At 46.5% G+C, this 18,780-nt stretch overlaps 1 protein-coding gene across 1 annotated transcript in view; it reads left to right on the top strand.

Annotated features, from left to right (window-relative positions):
* The window catches only part of PRKCA (protein kinase C alpha), a 546,763-nt gene that overhangs the window by 246,122 nt on the left and 281,861 nt on the right, over nucleotides 1–18,780 (top strand). The window contains exons 4-5 of the mRNA XM_054573066.1: nucleotides 1,494–1,605; nucleotides 4,740–4,868. Coding sequence (XP_054429041.1) covers nucleotides 1,494–1,605; nucleotides 4,740–4,868 — 241 coding nt within the window. The remainder of the gene's footprint in view (nucleotides 1–1,493; nucleotides 1,606–4,739; nucleotides 4,869–18,780) is intronic.

The raw sequence follows: 18,780 nt of genomic DNA, 5'->3' as shown, positions 1-18,780 counted from the left end.
TCTGCAAGTCACCATGAACTCCCAGCTCTTTAGCTAACACTGTGGTTCCTTTTCTCAGATGAGGTGAGATCATTTCACCTGGAGGTCTGCTGCTCCCGCATTCCCTTCCTGGTGTGTGGGAGTTATCCTCCTCCATGTGGTCGATCCAGGGCACAGCTGGTTGGCAGGCGGTTTCACAATTTACCACTCAGCATAGGGCGTTTGCTTCGGAAGGCTAGGCTTTGGCAGATAGCAGGAACTGGGAACCTCAGAGGATGTCCCCTGGCTTCTGGCCACCTTGGCATCTGCCCTGACCACTGATCAAGACTGAGGCCAGTTCGCTTTCCTCTTCCTTCCCATTCAGGCCCAGGTCACTAAAGTTAGGGAAACGTTGGGCACCTTGGCTTACTTCCAAGAATCATATAACTGCAATAATCTTCTCTTGTATTTGTCTAGAGATTTTCAGGTTGTGAAGCCCTTATATGTTCCCTAGGTTAAGCCTCACTCCAGGCTATCACAGAGGCAGACTGGTTTTCCTTCTGCTTTACAAATAAGGGACACGACTTTTCCAGGGTCACTCACTGAGTTTGTGTCAAGGCTGGAGTCAGAACACAAGTCTCCACCATCCTGGTAGATAGTCTTATTATAGGGGCGATTTTGGTCATTGTAAAGCACCTACACAAGAGTGACGAGCAAAAAACAGGTGGTGGTGTTGCTGTTGTCCTTGTCATTGTGAGCACGATCCTTGGCCACTCATGACTTTGAAGTATGAGGACTCCAAATCTTGGCATTCTCCAGACTTACCCAGGAGGTGAAGCAATGGTTTCCTCTCTTCCTATACCTCCAAATGGTTAGAGCCTGAAGGCGCCACATGAGGGTTGCATGAGTAAGACTTAGATTTTCCTGAAAAAAATGCAACCAGTTACCGGTGTGCCAGGTCAACAGGGATCAATGTGACAACCAACCAGCAGGACAGCTGCCCTGGAGCTGCCTGGTGCGCCTGGGCTCCGGGAGGCTGTGTGTCACTGCAGCGTTCGTTTGTTCAGCACCCATGGTCAGCGCCTTGCTTCTGTAGGGGAGACTGGCTGTGTCCTTCCCCCAGCGCCCCCTTTGCCCTCCCTGTGGTAGGGCACAGCCTTTGCTGTCCTCGTGGGAGCTTTTAATGAAAACTGTCACTGGCTTCCTCCTCTGACCTTCTTCTTAATGTCCTAGGATATTGGGGGAAATGGATGGACTGCTTTAAAGCCCATACTTCTTCAGTCCATATTTGCAGGTACTACTTACTAGGAAAACTAACCTCTTGGGGTGTTGATTTTTCACACCCCAAGAGACACTTAGAAAGCAAAGTAGCGACTGTCTCAAAAATGTTGTTAAGCACCTACACAGGTGGGCACCTAGCACCCGTTAGGCACCTACTACATGTCTGAGTAACCTTTGAATGGGGTGTGGTGGGGACTGGCATTGGCTTAACCCTTTCATGGCCGGAATGAGTAATGTGCTTCTTTTCCCCACAGGACCCCAGGAGCAAGCACAAGTTTAAAATCCACACTTACGGAAGCCCGACCTTCTGTGATCACTGTGGGTCATTGCTCTATGGACTTATCCATCAAGGGATGAAATGTGACAGTAAGTAAGTTTTCTTTTCAGTAGATGGTGAGGTTCTGAAGCACGTGCCCAGAGTTCCCCGAGCACTTCAGGCTCAGTAGCATTTCAACACCAACTCGTCAATGAAGAGAGAATCATTCAGGTTTATAGCAGACCAATAAAGTGTATGATTTTTCCACTCTTAAAGGTCTGGTTTATTAAACCACTTAATTGCCTAATTGTGAACCAAAACAAGCACCCCATTTATACATGAGGCTGGTGCTATCGCAGTTTTTCATGGTCGAAATCTTCAATCACTATGAAATGCAGGCTGGTCAAACCCCAAAGCAAATGCCATGTGTTGAAAAAGGGCTCCACACCTCCAGATTCCACATTTGGTTAGGCTTCAAAATAAGCTAAACCACCATAGTCATTATCTTTCTATGTCTCTAATTAGTGGGTGGACTGTGGAAAAATCCAGTAGGTTCTCCTTAAACTGAAACCACAATGAAAATAAAACCCAGGGTGGTATCTTCCTTAAGCTCACGCACCCTGCTTGGCCATGGGCAGCTCGGATTCCTGTGAGTCCAGTTGGAGACAAAGTCATTGAAGACCACGGACGAGGAGGACTTCAGTCTCCTCCATCCTCCCATTTGATTCTGTATGTATCTCCATCAGCTCCCAGGAGGAAAGGAAAACAACTGTGGAAACTTTGCTTTGATAATTCTTATATTTCAAAATTCATTTCCCAGGCTATTGATTTGCTTAAATAAAAGGATATACTTTTAGAATACAAAAGTACTGTGTCTGTTTTTCTAGTAGACAAGAAAGCGTTATGGAAATAGCAGCATGTTGTCATTCATTAATGATTACTATTATGGCCAGTAGCATCCTATGTATCTCTTAGATGGAGTAGACACAGTACATAGAAATAAAGATACATGAACTTTACAGAGCATTTGGGTAGTTTCTCAGAATACAGGGCTCTCCCCTCCCAAAGCTGTGGAATTTAATAGCCTAACAAAACCTTGGTGAGGATCCAGACCCGTGGCCTGCTGTACTTCAAGAAATCCCCGGATTCCAAAGACATGGTTTTTAGGGGTTCTGCAAGTGCAGATTCTAAGTGCATTTGTAAATATACTTTTAACTGCTTGAAAACTTGGAACAAAAATGAACACTTGAATGTGTTACACATTCAACCTTGACAAGCTGAAGGTGTTGGAGCCCTGATGCTGCCCAGCGTCACTCATTGGGAAGAACATGCAGTCAAGTTTCTCCTGCTACATCCACTGAACTGAAGAGCCGATGGGGACAGTTGAAGCATGGACGTAAACAATGTGACCATTTGTACTTCACTTCTGAAGGAGCTGGGATTTGGGGCACTGTGTAACTTTAACAAGATACATAAACAAACGAGTTCTGAGGCAGAATAGAACTTTGGTTGGATCAGAGAGCTTCATTGGTTATCCATGAATGTCTTTATAATAAATAAATGGTATAAATTTGAATTTATTAACCAAGTTTATGCTAATATATTAAAACTCATCTGGTTTAAGTTTTAGGATTCTGCTCAAGATTTTGTTTGAAAAATGGGTTCCATTACTAAAAGGAAAAAAATTCTAAAAATCAGTACTTTTTTTTTTGTCCTCCTTTCCTTGGAGCCCCAGGGTGTCTGGGGCACCTGCCTGTGCTCCTTCCTGGGGGGGGTGGGGTCAGGACCCCAACCCCTCCCCCACCTTCTGCAGAGAAGAATCTTCTGCCTGAGTCTACACATTGTAGGGCCGTAACACTGTACACAATTCTACTTGGTGGAAAAAAACTTATCAACCACTTGCCTGGGCCAGCCTCTTCAGTTTGCAGAGTAAGAAATGGAATCAGAGAGAGCAGATAAGCTTCCCAAGATATAAAAGCCACTAATAGTAGAAGCTAAGACAAGAGCCCAGCCCTGTGTGCCTTCACCTCCCACGCCCTCCCTGTTGTCTGGATCCTTCTCAGAGGCCGTGGCCTTTATTGCCTTTAAATTTCAAATTCTTCCTAGGCACTTAAAGATATTTCAAGAGCCTATATCTTTGCTAAGTCAAGGTTCATGGCCTTGAACAGTTAGCTTTGGAAAGAGGGACCTAACCAGAATCCATGAGTGTGAATCAACCAGTTGTTGTCTCCTCCTCATGTCCAGTATCCTGCCTTCAGCGTTCAATCACAGCGAATAGACATCCTCCACTGTGCTTTCTGCAATTTATTTCACCACGCTAAAATTAAACCCTCAAAATGAAATGGCACGACGGCCACACCTTGAAGGTTACAGAAGAGCCTCGTGGCCTCCCATCAAGGATTTGTGAGGATTCCAGTGGCCAGGTGTCCTCTGGAAGCCTGAGGTACAAGGACCATGGAGCGGCAACACCTATGCAGAGTCTTGTGTTTGTATTCAGCACACAGGATTCTTTTCACGGTGTCTTTGGTTCATTGCAATGACTAGTCTTTTTTTTTAATCCTCCCCCGTCTCACCCACGTAATGTCAGCTGATAAAGAATGGCGTATCGTGCCAGGCGTGTATTTGTTTTACTTGGGATAATATTCAAATATTTGAAGACAGGTTTAAAATATCAAATACAAGTTCTTTTTTTTCTAAAAAAAAAAAAAAGGCAAAAGCAATGTATTTAAGCCTTTTTTAAAATACAGAGTTAGCTCAGGAAAATTTTATGAATTTCCTATACTCAACCCACAGATTCTCACCCCTTCTGAGTGGTGAGCTAGGAAGGCATAAGAAATTGTTTTGCAAAAAAAAAAAAAAAAAAAGGGCCTCTGTTTAAAATGTGCATATTATTTGCCTCTGTGTACAAAAATATGAATTAGCCTGTGCTTTGTATGCATTTACCGATGTGAATTTTGTCTACTGTTAAATATTTGAAGCAGTCATGGAAGACCAAACAGGGGTATTTGCTTCAGCTGAGACTGGACAAACATGGTGTGGATATTTTAAGGATATTGTCATTCACACGAAGCCTCTGCTGTAAGGGACATCTGCTAACAGCTCTTTATGTCACCAACAACATTATAGCAAAGTATCAAGATCAAGAGTAGCTCGTTTTCACTTGTGCTCCCACAACCAAAACACTGAGGAAGCAGTGGTTCAGGTCCGTATGCCCAGCCTCAGTCTTTGCTTTCTTGATCCGCAGCCTGCGATATGAATGTGCACAAGCAGTGTGTCATAAATGTCCCCAGCCTCTGTGGGATGGACCACACCGAGAAGAGGGGCCGTATCTACCTGAAGGCTGAGGTCACCGATGAAAAGCTCCACGTCACAGGTAAGGCACGCTCATGGAGGTGTCAGGATGCAGCTTCCCTGCGGGCGTTCAGATGAAGGTCGCGGTGACACCAAGAAAGGCCTCAGATACCTGCGCTCGTTGTTGCCTTGGAGCTGGTCCAACTCAGAGCCCCCAATCCCCGTTAGCATGTCTCCTAGGAGATTGCTCTGAATGCGAATTCCCAAATGCTCAATGTCATCCAGAGCCATAACTCTGACAGCATGGCAGGTGTATTATCCCCTGGTGACCAGGGGTCAGGGAAGCCAATGAAGCAAAAATGCAGTGGGTGAGAATGGAACTGGGGCAAGGCAAGGGGAGGCGATGGATGACCCAGGTGTTTAAAGGTGTCAGGCTGTGCTGACCTGGTAAGTCCGCCTTAAGGACAGTAACAACAAGCAACCAGTGAGCGTTTATGCTTCCTCCACATTAGGCGTCATGCTAAGAACTCCATGTAGGTTAATTTATCTAGTGCCCATGACTACCCAATGATGAGCCTCATTTTCCAGAAGAGGAAGCCGAGACCCAAAGAGATCAGTAACTTGCAATGTCACAGAGTAGAGCCAGCTTGACTCTATACCCTGTGCTTCTAATTATCCCACCACGTGCACCTCCTGCAAACAGCCCAAGCCCAGGCCCAGGATCCCCCGCTGTTCAAGGGCCAGGAAACTGCCCCCCCAACCCCAGGGCTATGTCTGGGTGGGCTCTGCTGCAACACGGCTGTTCCTTACGTTTGCCCACCACATCCACATTGGGTAAATCAACACAAACTCTTGAGTGATCCTGGAGTCGGCTGGCCCCGCCCTGGCCCAGGGCTCACAGACACTTGAGGGACATGCCACGCCCCGTCCATGCTGACAAGCGGTTCAGCTCTCAGGTGTCAGCCCTGCGTGCCTCACATCCCCTTTCTCTCCTCTGACAGGGCACTTGTTCTCAATTGAACAGCAAAGGTATTGTGTTCCCATTTGTATTTAGGAATTTTAAACTATGGAGAAAATGGAAAGGCTAATTTTAATGTTATTTACTTGTAAATAAAAGAAGATAGTATAGGGGGAAAAGGACCAAAGGATCTGTTTAAGGAGGAAAAAAGGAGAGAAGAACTTCCAGAGAAAGCTCATTTTTTTTTAAATATCATTTTTTTTTAATTTTAAAAAATAAGCAAATTTTCTACCCACATCTGTCCTCTCAGATAAGAATTCAGGGAAATTCAAAGGATTTTGAGGTATTGTCAGGAGAGGGCCAGCACACAGCCTCTTGATAACCTCATGAAACACACAGCAAGTAGAGCTACCGGTCCAGATCGCATTGTGCACAGAATCCAGCCCTGGGCACGCAAGGGCTCACGGGGCGCCTGCACCGTCTCGGCCTCGCACTGTTTCTCTCTCCTTTCTGACGAGACTCCTCTTTGTCAAAGTCATGTATTGGGGCCAGGGAGCATGCAGTATAGGAGAAAATTACCCTAAAACATTGTCTCAATAGGAGGTCAGGGATTGACAAGCATAAAGTGAATGCCTATTGGCTAAACATTTTAATGTTCTTCCTTAGCTTGATAAGCTGAATTGTCAGAGCTTAACTGTGAGGTTCACAGCCCCTGTGAGGCCAGGAGACCTGGACAAAGTTTTTAAATGTTCAGCTCTCATTCATTGTGCTTCTGAAGGCAACTGAACACACACTGTGCGTGCGGGACCTGGCCCGGGTGCTCTCCTGTAATAAAAGCAGCAACTGTGTGCTGCTGCCTGAGTTTTCCAGCCTCTTCTATGGTCCTCAAGAGACTTGCAGATGCCAAACTTCACAGAGGGGCACAGATGCCCTGGCCGGGGTGGCACGTGACACACAAGTAGAAGAGAAAGGTCAGGTCCCATCTTGCAAAGAGTGTTCTCCCTGGCCTTATCTCCTAATTGCTCCACCACTTGTAAGTGCTGAACTGGGTTCACAAGTGTAGAATCATCTTAGGGGACAGGGCCCTTCACTGAGTTAGACATAGACTTTTCATGAAAGCCACCAGTATAACTTATGAAAACAATCTAGGTCAAGTCTCTTGAGAGTTAGTCTAAAAATGTTTGCAGAGATACAGCTCTGCTCTAGGAATATGAACTCAGAAATGGTTTAATAATAACAGCAACAGCAACTAACACTAATTGAGCCCTTTCCACAAAAGGGGCACTTTACACAGTTAATTTATTTAAATCTATGTGGAAGTTTACTCTATTATTCTTGCTTTATAGATGAAGAAACTGAGGCACAAAGAAACTAAATAACTTGTCCAAATCACACAAAGAAAAAACAAACTCAAGGAAGTAACTAATAGGCATTTAGATTTCTCTAAAACTTTTAACGTAGAGTTAATTTTAGCTTTTCAGAATTAGAATTGACCTGGTTTTAATGGGCACACAAATATAAATAATAAACCATAAAGAATAAAGCTTATGGTCCAAATGAAAAACAAAGGGGTTGTGAAAGTACATTTCCTGTATACCCTTCACCTAGCACCCCCAGCATTAACATTTTTATTTAACTATAGTTTATCAAAGCAGTACATTTTTAAATGATATGTGATAAATTTGTGAATAATAGGTACCTGTATTACTCACTAGAAATTGTGTTTAAAAAGACATCAAACTTATCCCAGTATAGAAGGGCTACAAGGAATACAAAGCCAAGGTCCTTTAGAGCAGCACCTGCCTGCACCTCCGCCCAACCCAGAGTTCAGGCTCAGGTTTGTCTGGACAAATGGTCTAAATACCAATAGCTACCATTTATTGAGTACTTACAACACTTAGACCGTTCATAGAACTGGACCTTGGTATTGTGTGGAGCGCTTTCTATTCATTGTTTCATTGACCCCCTCACACAGTACCACAAAGTGCTGTTATTATCCTCCTTTTTGAGATGAGCCAATGAGCTGCGTGAAGGGAAGTAAATTGCTCCACATTATAAGGTAGAAATTAATGCAGTGGGAACCCAGACCTGACTCCCACACCTGTAGCCATAAACCCCCTAGGCCTTATTTACTAAAGAGTCTCCTTTCGAATAAATACCCAACCCATAAATATTTGCAGAACCCCTATTCAGCACTCCACATGTTCTTTGAGGTTACAGACGGTCCAATGTGGGACATAGAACCAGGGTAGAAAGAGGAACACATGAAAGAATGAAAGGACAATCCGAGCCCCAGTATAATTAATGCTCAGTTATGTGGGTGCTAAATAGTGCACCCATGGGAGGTGCTCAGAGTCACGGCGGTTAGTGGGGAGGGAGGACACCATGGAGGAGACCAGGAGGCTGCCGACATTGGACAAGCAGAGGGAAGGGAGCCCTGTAGAGGGCTTTATGGGACGAGGGAATTAGCCTGGCTTTCATGAGGACACAGATACAAACAATGAACCGTGATGAGGAGAGCTGATGGTTCAAATGCAAGTGATTTCCTGGAAAATGCACTTGAACTCTGAGCAGCTGTGTTAATTGTGGATCAGCTCCCTCTCCGTTTTACCTGCACAGACTCATTCAAACCAAAAATAATTTCAAAAAAAAAAAATAGAAACTCCCAGCAGACTCCTGCTTTGGGACGGAAATCACCCTCTTGAGATCAGAGATGAGTTTCCTGTCTAGATCGGTATATTTATAGGCAAGGCCCCTGCTTTCCTGCTATATTTTTTTTTGCCCTTGGTCAGTGGTGCTGATGTTATCTGAACAGTGTCTTTTTTTTTTCCTTTCAATATGTGATTTTAATAGGTTTTCTACATTCTTGTGTGCTTTTTTATTGGGTTTGGGGGCGTGGTAAAATCCCTTATGGGAACTAATTTTCAATTTAATGTTGTAAGTAAATGGAAAAAATATCATATGTTTTACAACTGTTTCAGGAACACATCTCTCCCACAAATAGATTATTCTGCAAAAGAGTCTAATTTTCTCTCCTACTTTGGGTTGTCAATTTGGCATGGAGATTGAAGTTCTAAAAGGAGTTCCACGGAGGAGGGGCCTTCCTGCAGGCTCAGAGCTTTTTTGCACCATAAGGGTCCCATCTTCTGTCTAACCTCCCAGGACTGTGCAATTGGGTGCCCATGTCTCAGCACACTAGCTATTGAGACTTACCATGATGTTGTTGTTATTAAAATAACAACATTCCTTCAGTGCTTTTCCACCTTATAAAATAGCATGCTTGCTGCAGAGCCAAGGAGTGAGACTCTGCTTCGTGTAGTGACCATGTACTCTTTTAGCCCTTCACTTGTTACACATTTACTGAGCATGCGTCCCGCTCTCTGCCAGGCACTGGGATGCTGAAATAATTAAGACATGGCTCTCATCATGGAATGTGCGGTCTTTAGGGGGGAATTAAGACATGAAAGAGAGCGGCAGGACAGTGCTCAAGGTGCCTTTCAGTGTGGTGGAAGCTTGGGAGAGTGGGGCCTCACCTGAGGAAGCTGCAGATGGCTTCCTGGAGGACGTGCCAGCAGAATAGGGGGACTGGTGGGGAGGGGGCTTTTCAGTAAAAGATTCTGAGTCATGGAAGGGCAGGGGGTGTTCAGAAAGCTCGACACAGACCAGGAATTGGGGAATCCTGAGTGTGAGGTGGGGAGAGATGGGGGGAAATTTCTTTCCATTTTCAAGCGAGTAGGGCCACAACCATCCCACTTTACAGAATGCACAGTTCTTAGGAGTCATGCAGTATAAGCTTCAAGTTAAATACTTCACTTTCAAATGGGAAGACTTTTTTTTAAGTACATTCTTTTTTTTAAATCCTCACCTGAGGATATGTTTATTGATTTGGGGAGCCAGGGAGGAGACAGACAGACAAACAAACATCAATGTCAGAGAGAAGCATGGATTAGTTGCCTCCTGCATGGACCCTGACCAGGGGTCAAATGCACAACCTAGGTATGTGCCCTGACCAAGAATCAAACCTACAAACTTTTGGTGTGCAGGACAATACTCCAACCAACTGAGCCACCCGGCCAGGGCTAAATGCTGTCATCACTGTCATTTTGTGACTTGAGGAAACAGGGTGGAAGAGCTCCCTTGGCCTGCCCAAGGTCACCCAGCTGCTAAGTGAAGGATACCCCGCCCGGCCCCCGGACACGCCCCTCCCGCTCCCTGCCACAGCTGACTCCTGGCTCTGGCCCAGGGAAGATGACATGCTGGTTCACAGCCCTTTCCCTTTAGTAGAGACGTGGCCCACGCCGTTGCTGAAGTGTTTGCAATCTCACGTTTCTATCCTGCGATTAATAGCTGAGGCTACTCTGTGACGGCCCTTCGACACCTGCAGTTGCTGCACTGGTGCCGGCACCGTTGCGGCCAGGGGGTCTGTCCTCATTTCCCCCTGTGCCTCCGTGCCCCAAGGCTGGGATAATGGCTGGAAACAAAAGTCACGGCAGGAACTCTGGCTGAGCTCTTCCCTGTATTAAAGTGGAGAATTAAAATGAGCAAGGATGGAAACATACCCCTTCAAGATGCGCTCTGATTGTGCGTGAGTTGGCCAGATGTGCGACTTGATGATGTCCTTTCTCAGCCTCCACCGCTGGCTTTTTCTTACCGGCCCTTGTTCTTTCCCATCACAGACTTGTCCCTCCTCTTTCATTCTCACAGTCTGGGAAGAATCCATCTCTAACAGTTGTCCCCGGTGCTTAACATCCAGGCACATCCTTTGCAAAAGAAAACAGGAATTGCCTCTAAACCAAGAGCAAATGGCAGTTTGCTTGCACTGGAGGAGGGCTTGCTGGTTGCCCGTTCAAATGCATGTGCTTCTAGGTGATGGCTGGAATGTTTTTAATGGATTTATCTACTCTGTCTTCTTGACTGGACATTCCTAAATATCAGGTGTCACATGTCTGTGTGACCCCCTCAGCAGCCAGTGCCTTGCCTGCCTCCCTAGTCTTTATCCCTTATGCCCACCCCCCATGTCCCTTAATCCCTTAACACTCTGTGTTCCAATTGTAAAGAAAAGCCAAGGGCTGTTTCCTGGTGGGCGGGCTACTCCCCACCACCTCCCCACCACCTCCCCACATGCTGTTCCCTTGCTCCCTCGGAGCACCTTTTTAGCCTCTTGTCCCAGTTACCTTTGCGAAGCCTCTCCTAACGTTTTCAGCCTGGCCTAACGTTGACCGCTTTCTCCCCACGCTCTTTATAACACTTAGAATGCAGTTTCACTGGTGTGTTAATTTGTATGTTGATTTCCCACTCCCAGACTGTTACCCCTTTAAGGTCAGAGATGATGTCTTATCTCCTGGTCCCCAACCCGTGTCTTGAATCTACACCTAACATATGTTTGTTGAACAGGTGAAGACGATGACAAAAGTATCCAGTAGGCTCAACATAAAAAAAATTACTCAGCTTTATACTGTGCTCCTGTATCCCCAATCCAAGAAACTCTTCCCTTTTTAACCCTGTATCTTCCTCAAGTTTAAACGATCCTGTTTTAGCCTAATTCATGAAGCCACATGACTTCGGGGGTCCTTTAGAGAAACACAGCCAAGAAAGAGGTTGCATCTTCTCAAAGAGACGTTTCATTACTTGCATCCTGACTGTGGTGCCTCGTCCTGACCTATCTTTGGCAGAGTTAAATGTCAAATGTGTGCTAACTAGCCATGTGCCCTCCTACGGGTTGTTATTCCTGTGTGTTTCTCTGTGCAGTGATTCCAACATAGATTTCCACCCTGGCTGCTTAGTCACTGGATGTTCGTGGGAGGCAGCAAGACTAGCGTGAGGGGTAGAGTCGCCAGCACCTTTCCTTAATGCAGTGTTTGCCTGTGTTTTAAATTGCCCAGGTATTCAGGTTGAAAGTGATGTGACTTCTTTTTCACCTGCTTAAGAGGATCTCAAGCCCCTGGCTTCCGTACAGGGGCCTCAGTCTTCCATGCACTTTGACTTCAGTGACTTCTGCCATAAAGAAGTATTCTGAGGATGGGCTTTGAATGCCTGCGCCCCTGGGAAGAGGAAAAACAAATTGTTTCTGGGGCCTCTTTCAGGATTGCCCTATGAGCATATAGGGATGCTGACATTGACTGAGCAGGTCATTCTTGTGCAGGATTTTAATTGCTTCTAATTATAGGATTATCATTTAAGCACAAGATTAATTGCCATGAAATTATTGCAAAGAACTTGATCTTTTTCTGGGAAGTCAATGCATTAGCCTAGGGAGGAATCGCCTAGAAGCTTACAAATGATGTTTTGTTTTTTAATCCCTTCCTTGGAAACTTCCTTTAACTCTTTGATGAGTGAGGAGATGTTACAGGGATCAGGATGGAAGTGGAAACAAAGAGCAAGTCAGTGCGCCCCTTCAGTTCCCCACCAAAGGCTGGAAAACTTAAACCTTCAGTGTTTCTGAATCATTTGGTTCACCAAGAGAAAATGTCCCCAAACAAAAACAGACATGTTTCCCCTCTGATTCATTTCATCTTCATGGATGGGTGAGAGTGGGCCACCAAAGAGCTGGCAGACGCAGGTGCTGTCTTAGGGTTACCTCCAACGCTAAGCTGTTGTGATAGCCCCCCAACATTTGTTTTTCTAATGTTTTGTAAAGCAATCTCCTGTTAATGTGTATACACATGACCTGGTTGTGGGCATCGAAATGGTGCAGAGACATCAGTCTATTCACCTCAGCTCCTAGGCATTTCCACTTGGAAAGAGTGCGGGAGATAAGCTAGCTCCTGGGGTGGTTCTAAAATATCCTCTTTTGAATCGAGTGAGGCGTGGCCACCTGCGCAGCCTCTGTGCCAGAGCTTGCCCACGGGGGACATTCTTTACTGAGAAGAACGGTGGTTGTACTTTACCACCCATTTGGTAATTAATGCAAGGTTTATGGTTAATTAAAGACAGTCAGGGTTCCTTTTAAGACCAAGGCAGGCATTTTGTTCCCTAGAATAAAGAAGCGAGAACAGATGCAAGGCAAACTTCCTATCAAAGTTTCGAGGTGGGGGTGCTGGATCTGGGGAAGGTACCGGAGGGGAAGTGCCGCTTCCCCGGCTCAGACCCGCGGGAGGCAGGGGATGCAATCAAGAGAAAGGCCTGCTTCACTGAACACCAGTGGGGAAGCAGAGAGAAGAGGGCTCTTGTTCTGGAAAACACCGTGCTGACATCTCTTTCCCTTTGCTCAGTCTCTCTGCCTATAGCCAGCCTCTGCTGGGAGTCGGGTGCAGGGCAGGAGGAGGGCACGTTGCTTTGGCTGCACTGCCACTCTGATTGGACAAGGCCGCCTCGCTCTGTGCCCACAGGTCTCCTGCGGGTGCACATCGGCCCCAAAGGCTGGAGAGGAAAGTGTGTGTGTGCTGCACGGTATAAACGGTGCCCTCCAGCCTCACTATTCCTTACTAATTCCCAACTGCCCTGGATGACCCTGAGCTGATTTCAGTCCACCCTCCTCACCCCCAGGAGAGCAGGGACTCTGTTATCCTCAGAACTCGGGGCTTCTGAAGGATGCCCATATATTTTAGAAGAAAAAGCCTCAGCACACTTAAATGACTAACCCTCCTTGAAGAAAGGATGCAGGGGGCTTATGTGTATCAGAAAGTGAAGTGATCTGGTTTTAGAGGAAACTGTGGCACTGGCTGTGGAGTCGCATCGACCGGACTTGACTCCCAGCTCTACAGCTAACCAATGCTCAGTAAGCATTAGGGGTTGTTACTCTGTGATGAGAGTCACGTGTGTCCCAGTCACGTCAATAGTGTAGAGTTCAGTGAATCGAAGTGTCTCACTTTATTGGCACATTAACTCTTTCTGTCCTGACTTGTTCTGACATATAACCACAGTGGAACCTCAGCCATGCTCGGGAAAGCCTGTTGCCGATTTCATTTGTTTTTCCTTGCTGCCCGCCAGGCACTATCAGGAACATGTGGAATCAGCACTTTCAGAATTGAAAGTGCCTTGTATGAGTGGAACAGTTACATATGAAGCTCAGGATATTAACCTCAAAGATTCTAACTTGCCACCAACCTTGGCCTCATCACTTAACCTCTCTCTGTTTCTGTTTCCTCATCTGCAAATCAAGGCACTTGAATTTCAAGGTCCCCTCTGGCTCTAGCATTTTGTTGCTGTGAGAGTCATTTCAGAGAGAGAGCTAATCAGTGCCAATCAGCAGGGGCCTCTTGGACTCACGGTAGACCCGGAAGCTCCTCTGCAAGTGGGCAAGGTCTAATGATTTTCAAACAAGTTTGAACAGTCTTCAAGTGACATTTTATTTGGAGTGATATCCCATTAGAGGGGAGAGGATGTGCTACCCACCTTCCTCCTCCTCCTCTGTGACCCATGAGAAGACTCTGTAGGCCAGAGTTTGAAAACCACTGCTATATTCCAACCCACACATTTTACTTGTGTCAAAACCAAGGTTTAGAGAACGAATGTAACTACTAAGTAGGGTGTTTTGGGTTATAAGTGACAAAACCAAACTCCAATGCACTCTTAGGAGAGTTATCAAAAGAAATCTGGGGCCCTGGCTGGGTCACTCGTTTGGTTGGAGCGTCGTCCCGTACACTGAAAGGTTGCAGGTTTGATTCCTGATCAGAGTTCATACAGGAAGCAAATGATCAATGTTTCTCTTTTACATCAATGCCTCTTCCACCCCAAGGATGTCTGTCTGTCTTTTTCTCAAATCAATAAACATATCCTTGGGTGAGAATTAAAGTAAAGGAACTCAAGGGCGGATGCTGTGGAGCCATAGAAATCGCTAGAAGCAGGGACTAGCTCTTGTACCTCACCTCTCCTTTCTCCACGCTGCTGTCATTCATCTCGTGGCACATCGGGGCTTCCCCATATTGCAGGCATGGCCATGGCCGGTTCTACAGCTTGTCCCACAGCATCTCTCCTGCTGGGTCAAGGGCAAATTCAGAGTCCGAAAGAAGGAGTCATTGGCTCACTTTGGGTCATATGCCACCTCTGGACTAAGCAACTGTGGCTGAAGGGCAAGGTCTTCTGAAAGGACAGGTAAAGATGGAGGAAGGACAGTCACAGGAACAGGGGATGACGCTAGGCAGGCAAACCAACAGGTAATGCCGGAACCATATGCCATTGGCCAGGGCTGTGAGAAAGGTGTTTTCCAGTAGGGACTGGAGCCAGGCTCCTGCCTTTTGCTTTGGTGCCTTTTTCCTTCCACCACGTTGCACATCCATGAAATGACTAAAGAGCGGTGTCTGAGCTTCTATACAAAAGTTGGATATGACTCATAAGTCCCTTTTGAACAAAGGAACATAGTCCTGGCCTGGCCAGTTTCCAAAAACAGCCAAGGATAAAGAAACAATTTTGATTCAGCGACATGTGTTCAATTCAGCCACCCAGCCCATTAATTACCTCTTCTTGTCTGGAAGCTGTAAAGCAGCACATACTGGTTCTAAGTGTAAATGGTGTTGATGTGGAGGAGGGTTAGTAATGGCGGAACCCACGGGGAGCAGAGCTCTTTGGATGGGGCCTCAGAGTGCAGAGCGAGTGACCCAGGAAAGGCAGCGTGGTGGGGTGATTAGGGCCTGCATTTTGAGCTCTTTGGCCTGAAAGGACTCTCCCCCTGGGCAGCTTTGTCTGCAGGCTGTTTGCTTGCTGGGTCCTGGCAGCCCTGGGCCTCTCGCCCCTGGAGATGGGCTTTCATGAGAAATTCCAGTTGCGAGAATAAACTAGTTGGCAACGCACTAACAGTGCCCCTGGATTCTGAGCCTCCCTCCAAACACAAAAAAGAAAAGAAAGAAAAGCCAGGCTACCTGGCTTTCATTCAGCAAGGTGCATTTTATCTATGAATCATCACCATCAGTGGGCGCCCACAGTTAGGGAAATGATGTGCCTCTTGCTTGGTTTGTAAACTGTGGTAAGTATGGAGAGGTGGCCGGTCCCATCTCCATTCTGTCCTCCCCAAGCACTTAGATCTCAGAGGCTGAGGTCTCTTAAGGACTCAGGGGACTAGAGTCCTCGTCCGGTGGATAGCCTGGACTTGTGTGTTCCGCAACACTGGCTGTTTTCCTGCATAATCTTCTTTCTGCTCGATGCTTTTGCCGGCCCAGTGACTGCCTTAGCTCCATGGCCTGGTGGTATACAAGCTTCTTGGTTATTTCACTGGGTTACAAGTTTTACATCCAAGATACTCAGTCCCCAGTCTGGTCTTTCCAGAATTAATTTAGCCCTGCACTGGGTTTGATGCCCATGATCGCCTTCTGCTGGTCTGTGTTGTGTTGACAGATGGACCCAGGCAGAAAAGAACCTGAAGTTCATGAGAATGCCCAGATTTGTTTTTATTTTGACTGTGTTTGAGGTGATAAGAGCCTTTGTCAGGTAAAAATCTCTTAGCCTTGACATCATAAGCTTAATGTTTATATTCAGCTTTATATTCTCAGATTAAAGACTGTGAAGGTACAACAGCTAGAAAGGCTGCAAATGGTTTATTATTATAATTTCCTCTCTCCAAGACCTGGAGTGTTCCAAGGACAAATACTCATAGTCTCTCACGTACATGAACCCCCAATAGCCACTGATACGTGTGCCTCAGAGAATCAGCTCTGAGCCCCTTTTTGGTGACCAAGAAAGAATGGGAGAATCGTTGGTCCTGCAGGTGGTGGGAACAGCTCTGGGGTGGGACAGCTGATCCCGTTTCTGCCAACTGATGGCGCATGTGGACTGTCGCCAGCTAACCAAGCATCATGTGTGTTGCTCAGCCAGGGCTTTCCTGGCAGAGCAGCCCAGCAAGGGCCGCCGGGAGGTGGGGCTCCATCAGGTGAGCTCGCACAAACGGGTTTCCAGGGTATCCAGCCTAGAAAGTTCCTGAACTTAATCCCTTGTGCAAAGGCGTCAGAAGCAAGTTGGTTTCCTTGGGCTTTGTCTCTTAAGGATTCAGTTACTTCAGGGGAAAAGAAAGAAAGAACCAATTTAAAAAGAAGAAGAACCAATAAAACATTTTTGTCTTCGTCTGCCACGCTGATGTGAATGGTTATGATTCTATTAGCAGCGGTCCCAGAGCCAGGTCTGATTAAGTTTAATTTAATCTCCCTGGTTATTTTCAGTTCGGCTCAATCTATTTTAAGCACAGATCAAGGGGAAGCAATTAGACGGAGGGGACAGATGAGAGAGGGGGCAGGAGGTGTTCCCCTCCCCTTCCTAGCTACTCAAGCTCAGCCCCTCTTGATATGAAGCCAGTGACCACTGGAGACAAGTCATCCATACCAAGTTCCAATTCTCACTGTGGATTCATCTCTGGCGTCACCTTGTTCTTCTAAGAAAGGAAACGTTCTATCAGCTGTGGTGGGGGAGGGGACAATAATAATCATGCAGCCAGAAATACAAACGGAGCAGTTTATGCCAGTGCCAGGAGAAAACTGAGCTCTGACACCTTCCCCTGCCCCTCCCTTTCTCCTTCTGGCAAACTCCATTTGTCCTTCTGTGGTTGTGGCTCTTTTTCCCTGGGGTGCCTTGTTGCTCTGAGATCACCGGATACCAGCGTCTCCCAGTTTGAGGGGGTCGTCTAGCTCAAATACATTAGGCAAAGCTCCCTCAGTGAAACTCAGAACCAAAAGGCTTGCGGCCTGGAACAAGATTAGCTAAAAGTGCACTGGCATCAGACTAAGATCCCCAGATAGGGGCAGCCGTGCTTCTGGGACCAGAGGCACTTAAGTTAAACGTTCAGATGCTTCTCCTTGGGCCCGTCTCGCAAACATTCCTGGTGTTTGCCAAGCTACCTCTCCTTTCTCTCTCTTATTTGAATATATTCATGTTAGACATGACTGCTCCTACAAGGCTGGGAAGCTCCTGTCTTTTTCAGGGGTCTTGGCAAAGCTCTGCCCTGACCCAATATTGATGGAGCCTGGAGTTTGTGTGATGTAACCCCAAGTAGTAGAGGAGCCATGTTTATCTGACAGCAGGTTCTGAGCTGCAGATCTATGGACAGATCCCCACCCCCGCTGCCTGGGATCAGGGAGGCCTCCCAAATTATACGCAGAATTTTGTATCTACATCCTGGGAGGGAGAACAGCCACAGCTGCCCTCTTCTCCAAGGCGTCCCACGACCCCCTGAAGTTAACAATTATTTCCAGGACAAAGCACAATGCAAAGGACCTTTAACTGCCTAGTATCCAGACTAGGAACATACAACTTTGGACATAGACAGGTGTCCCTGAAAACAAAAGCATAGACACCTGCTATCAATTTGCAGGCAGCTTGTGATCAAAGCAGAAGGAAGCTTAGAGATTTCCGAGTCCAAGCAGTCCCATTGCTTTCTAGACAGATTACATGGTTGACTAGAGATTGCCCCAGAAAGGGAGTGGAGGGCTGAGCAGGCTGGGGATCCACACTCCTCGCCCAGGGCACCCCCTGGCCTCTCCTGCCCCTCAGGTCCCCTCTGGAATGTCTGAAGCGACATTATAGCTGGAGGTGAAATGACCTCTGAGATGGAATTGAGTTAAACAGCCTTGGCTTTTAAAGGACAGACCACATCAGGGAAAGTACATTGAAAAGGTACCCAACCAGCGACAAGGTGACAGTAAGAAAACACAGGTAGACTCTGCCATGAGAAATGACAGGGAGTGCTTAGATTCAGACTGAGAGTGGTCAAGAGGAATCTGGCTGTCTTCCAACTAACCAGGCTTTCTAGAAACAGTGGTATTCCAAGAGCTTCTTAAGAAAATCAATAGATTTCTATATTGAGTGAAGGTAACCAGCTGGTAACCTGTGAACTGCAGCCTCTCTCATGTCCCTCTGGAAAGTAAAGAAGACCTAGGAAAAGACAGAAGCCCATGGTCGAGATAGACAAACCATTCACTGCCATCTTAGAGAAGTTTCTGAGTTTTAGACCATGTAGGTCTCATTAAGGAAAAAATTGTCAGTGGTCTGGCCATAGTTGGTCCATGAAACAGCAGAGCCCTGTGCTCCTGAGAGAAAGCAGGAGGATCCTTGAGGGCTCCACCAGACTCGGAGAAATGGGGTCTTCATGGGGTTTTCTCCCAGCCAGAAAACCTGG

This window comes from Pteronotus mesoamericanus, unplaced genomic scaffold, assembly GCF_021234165.1.
Source record: "Pteronotus mesoamericanus isolate MK-2021 breed Mesoamerican mustached bat unplaced genomic scaffold, CSHL_Meso_final contig_246, whole genome shotgun sequence".
Taxonomy (NCBI): Eukaryota; Metazoa; Chordata; class Mammalia; order Chiroptera; family Mormoopidae; genus Pteronotus; species Pteronotus mesoamericanus.
Note: the sequence above shows the minus strand (reverse complement) of the source record. Positions and strands in the feature narration are given on the sequence as shown.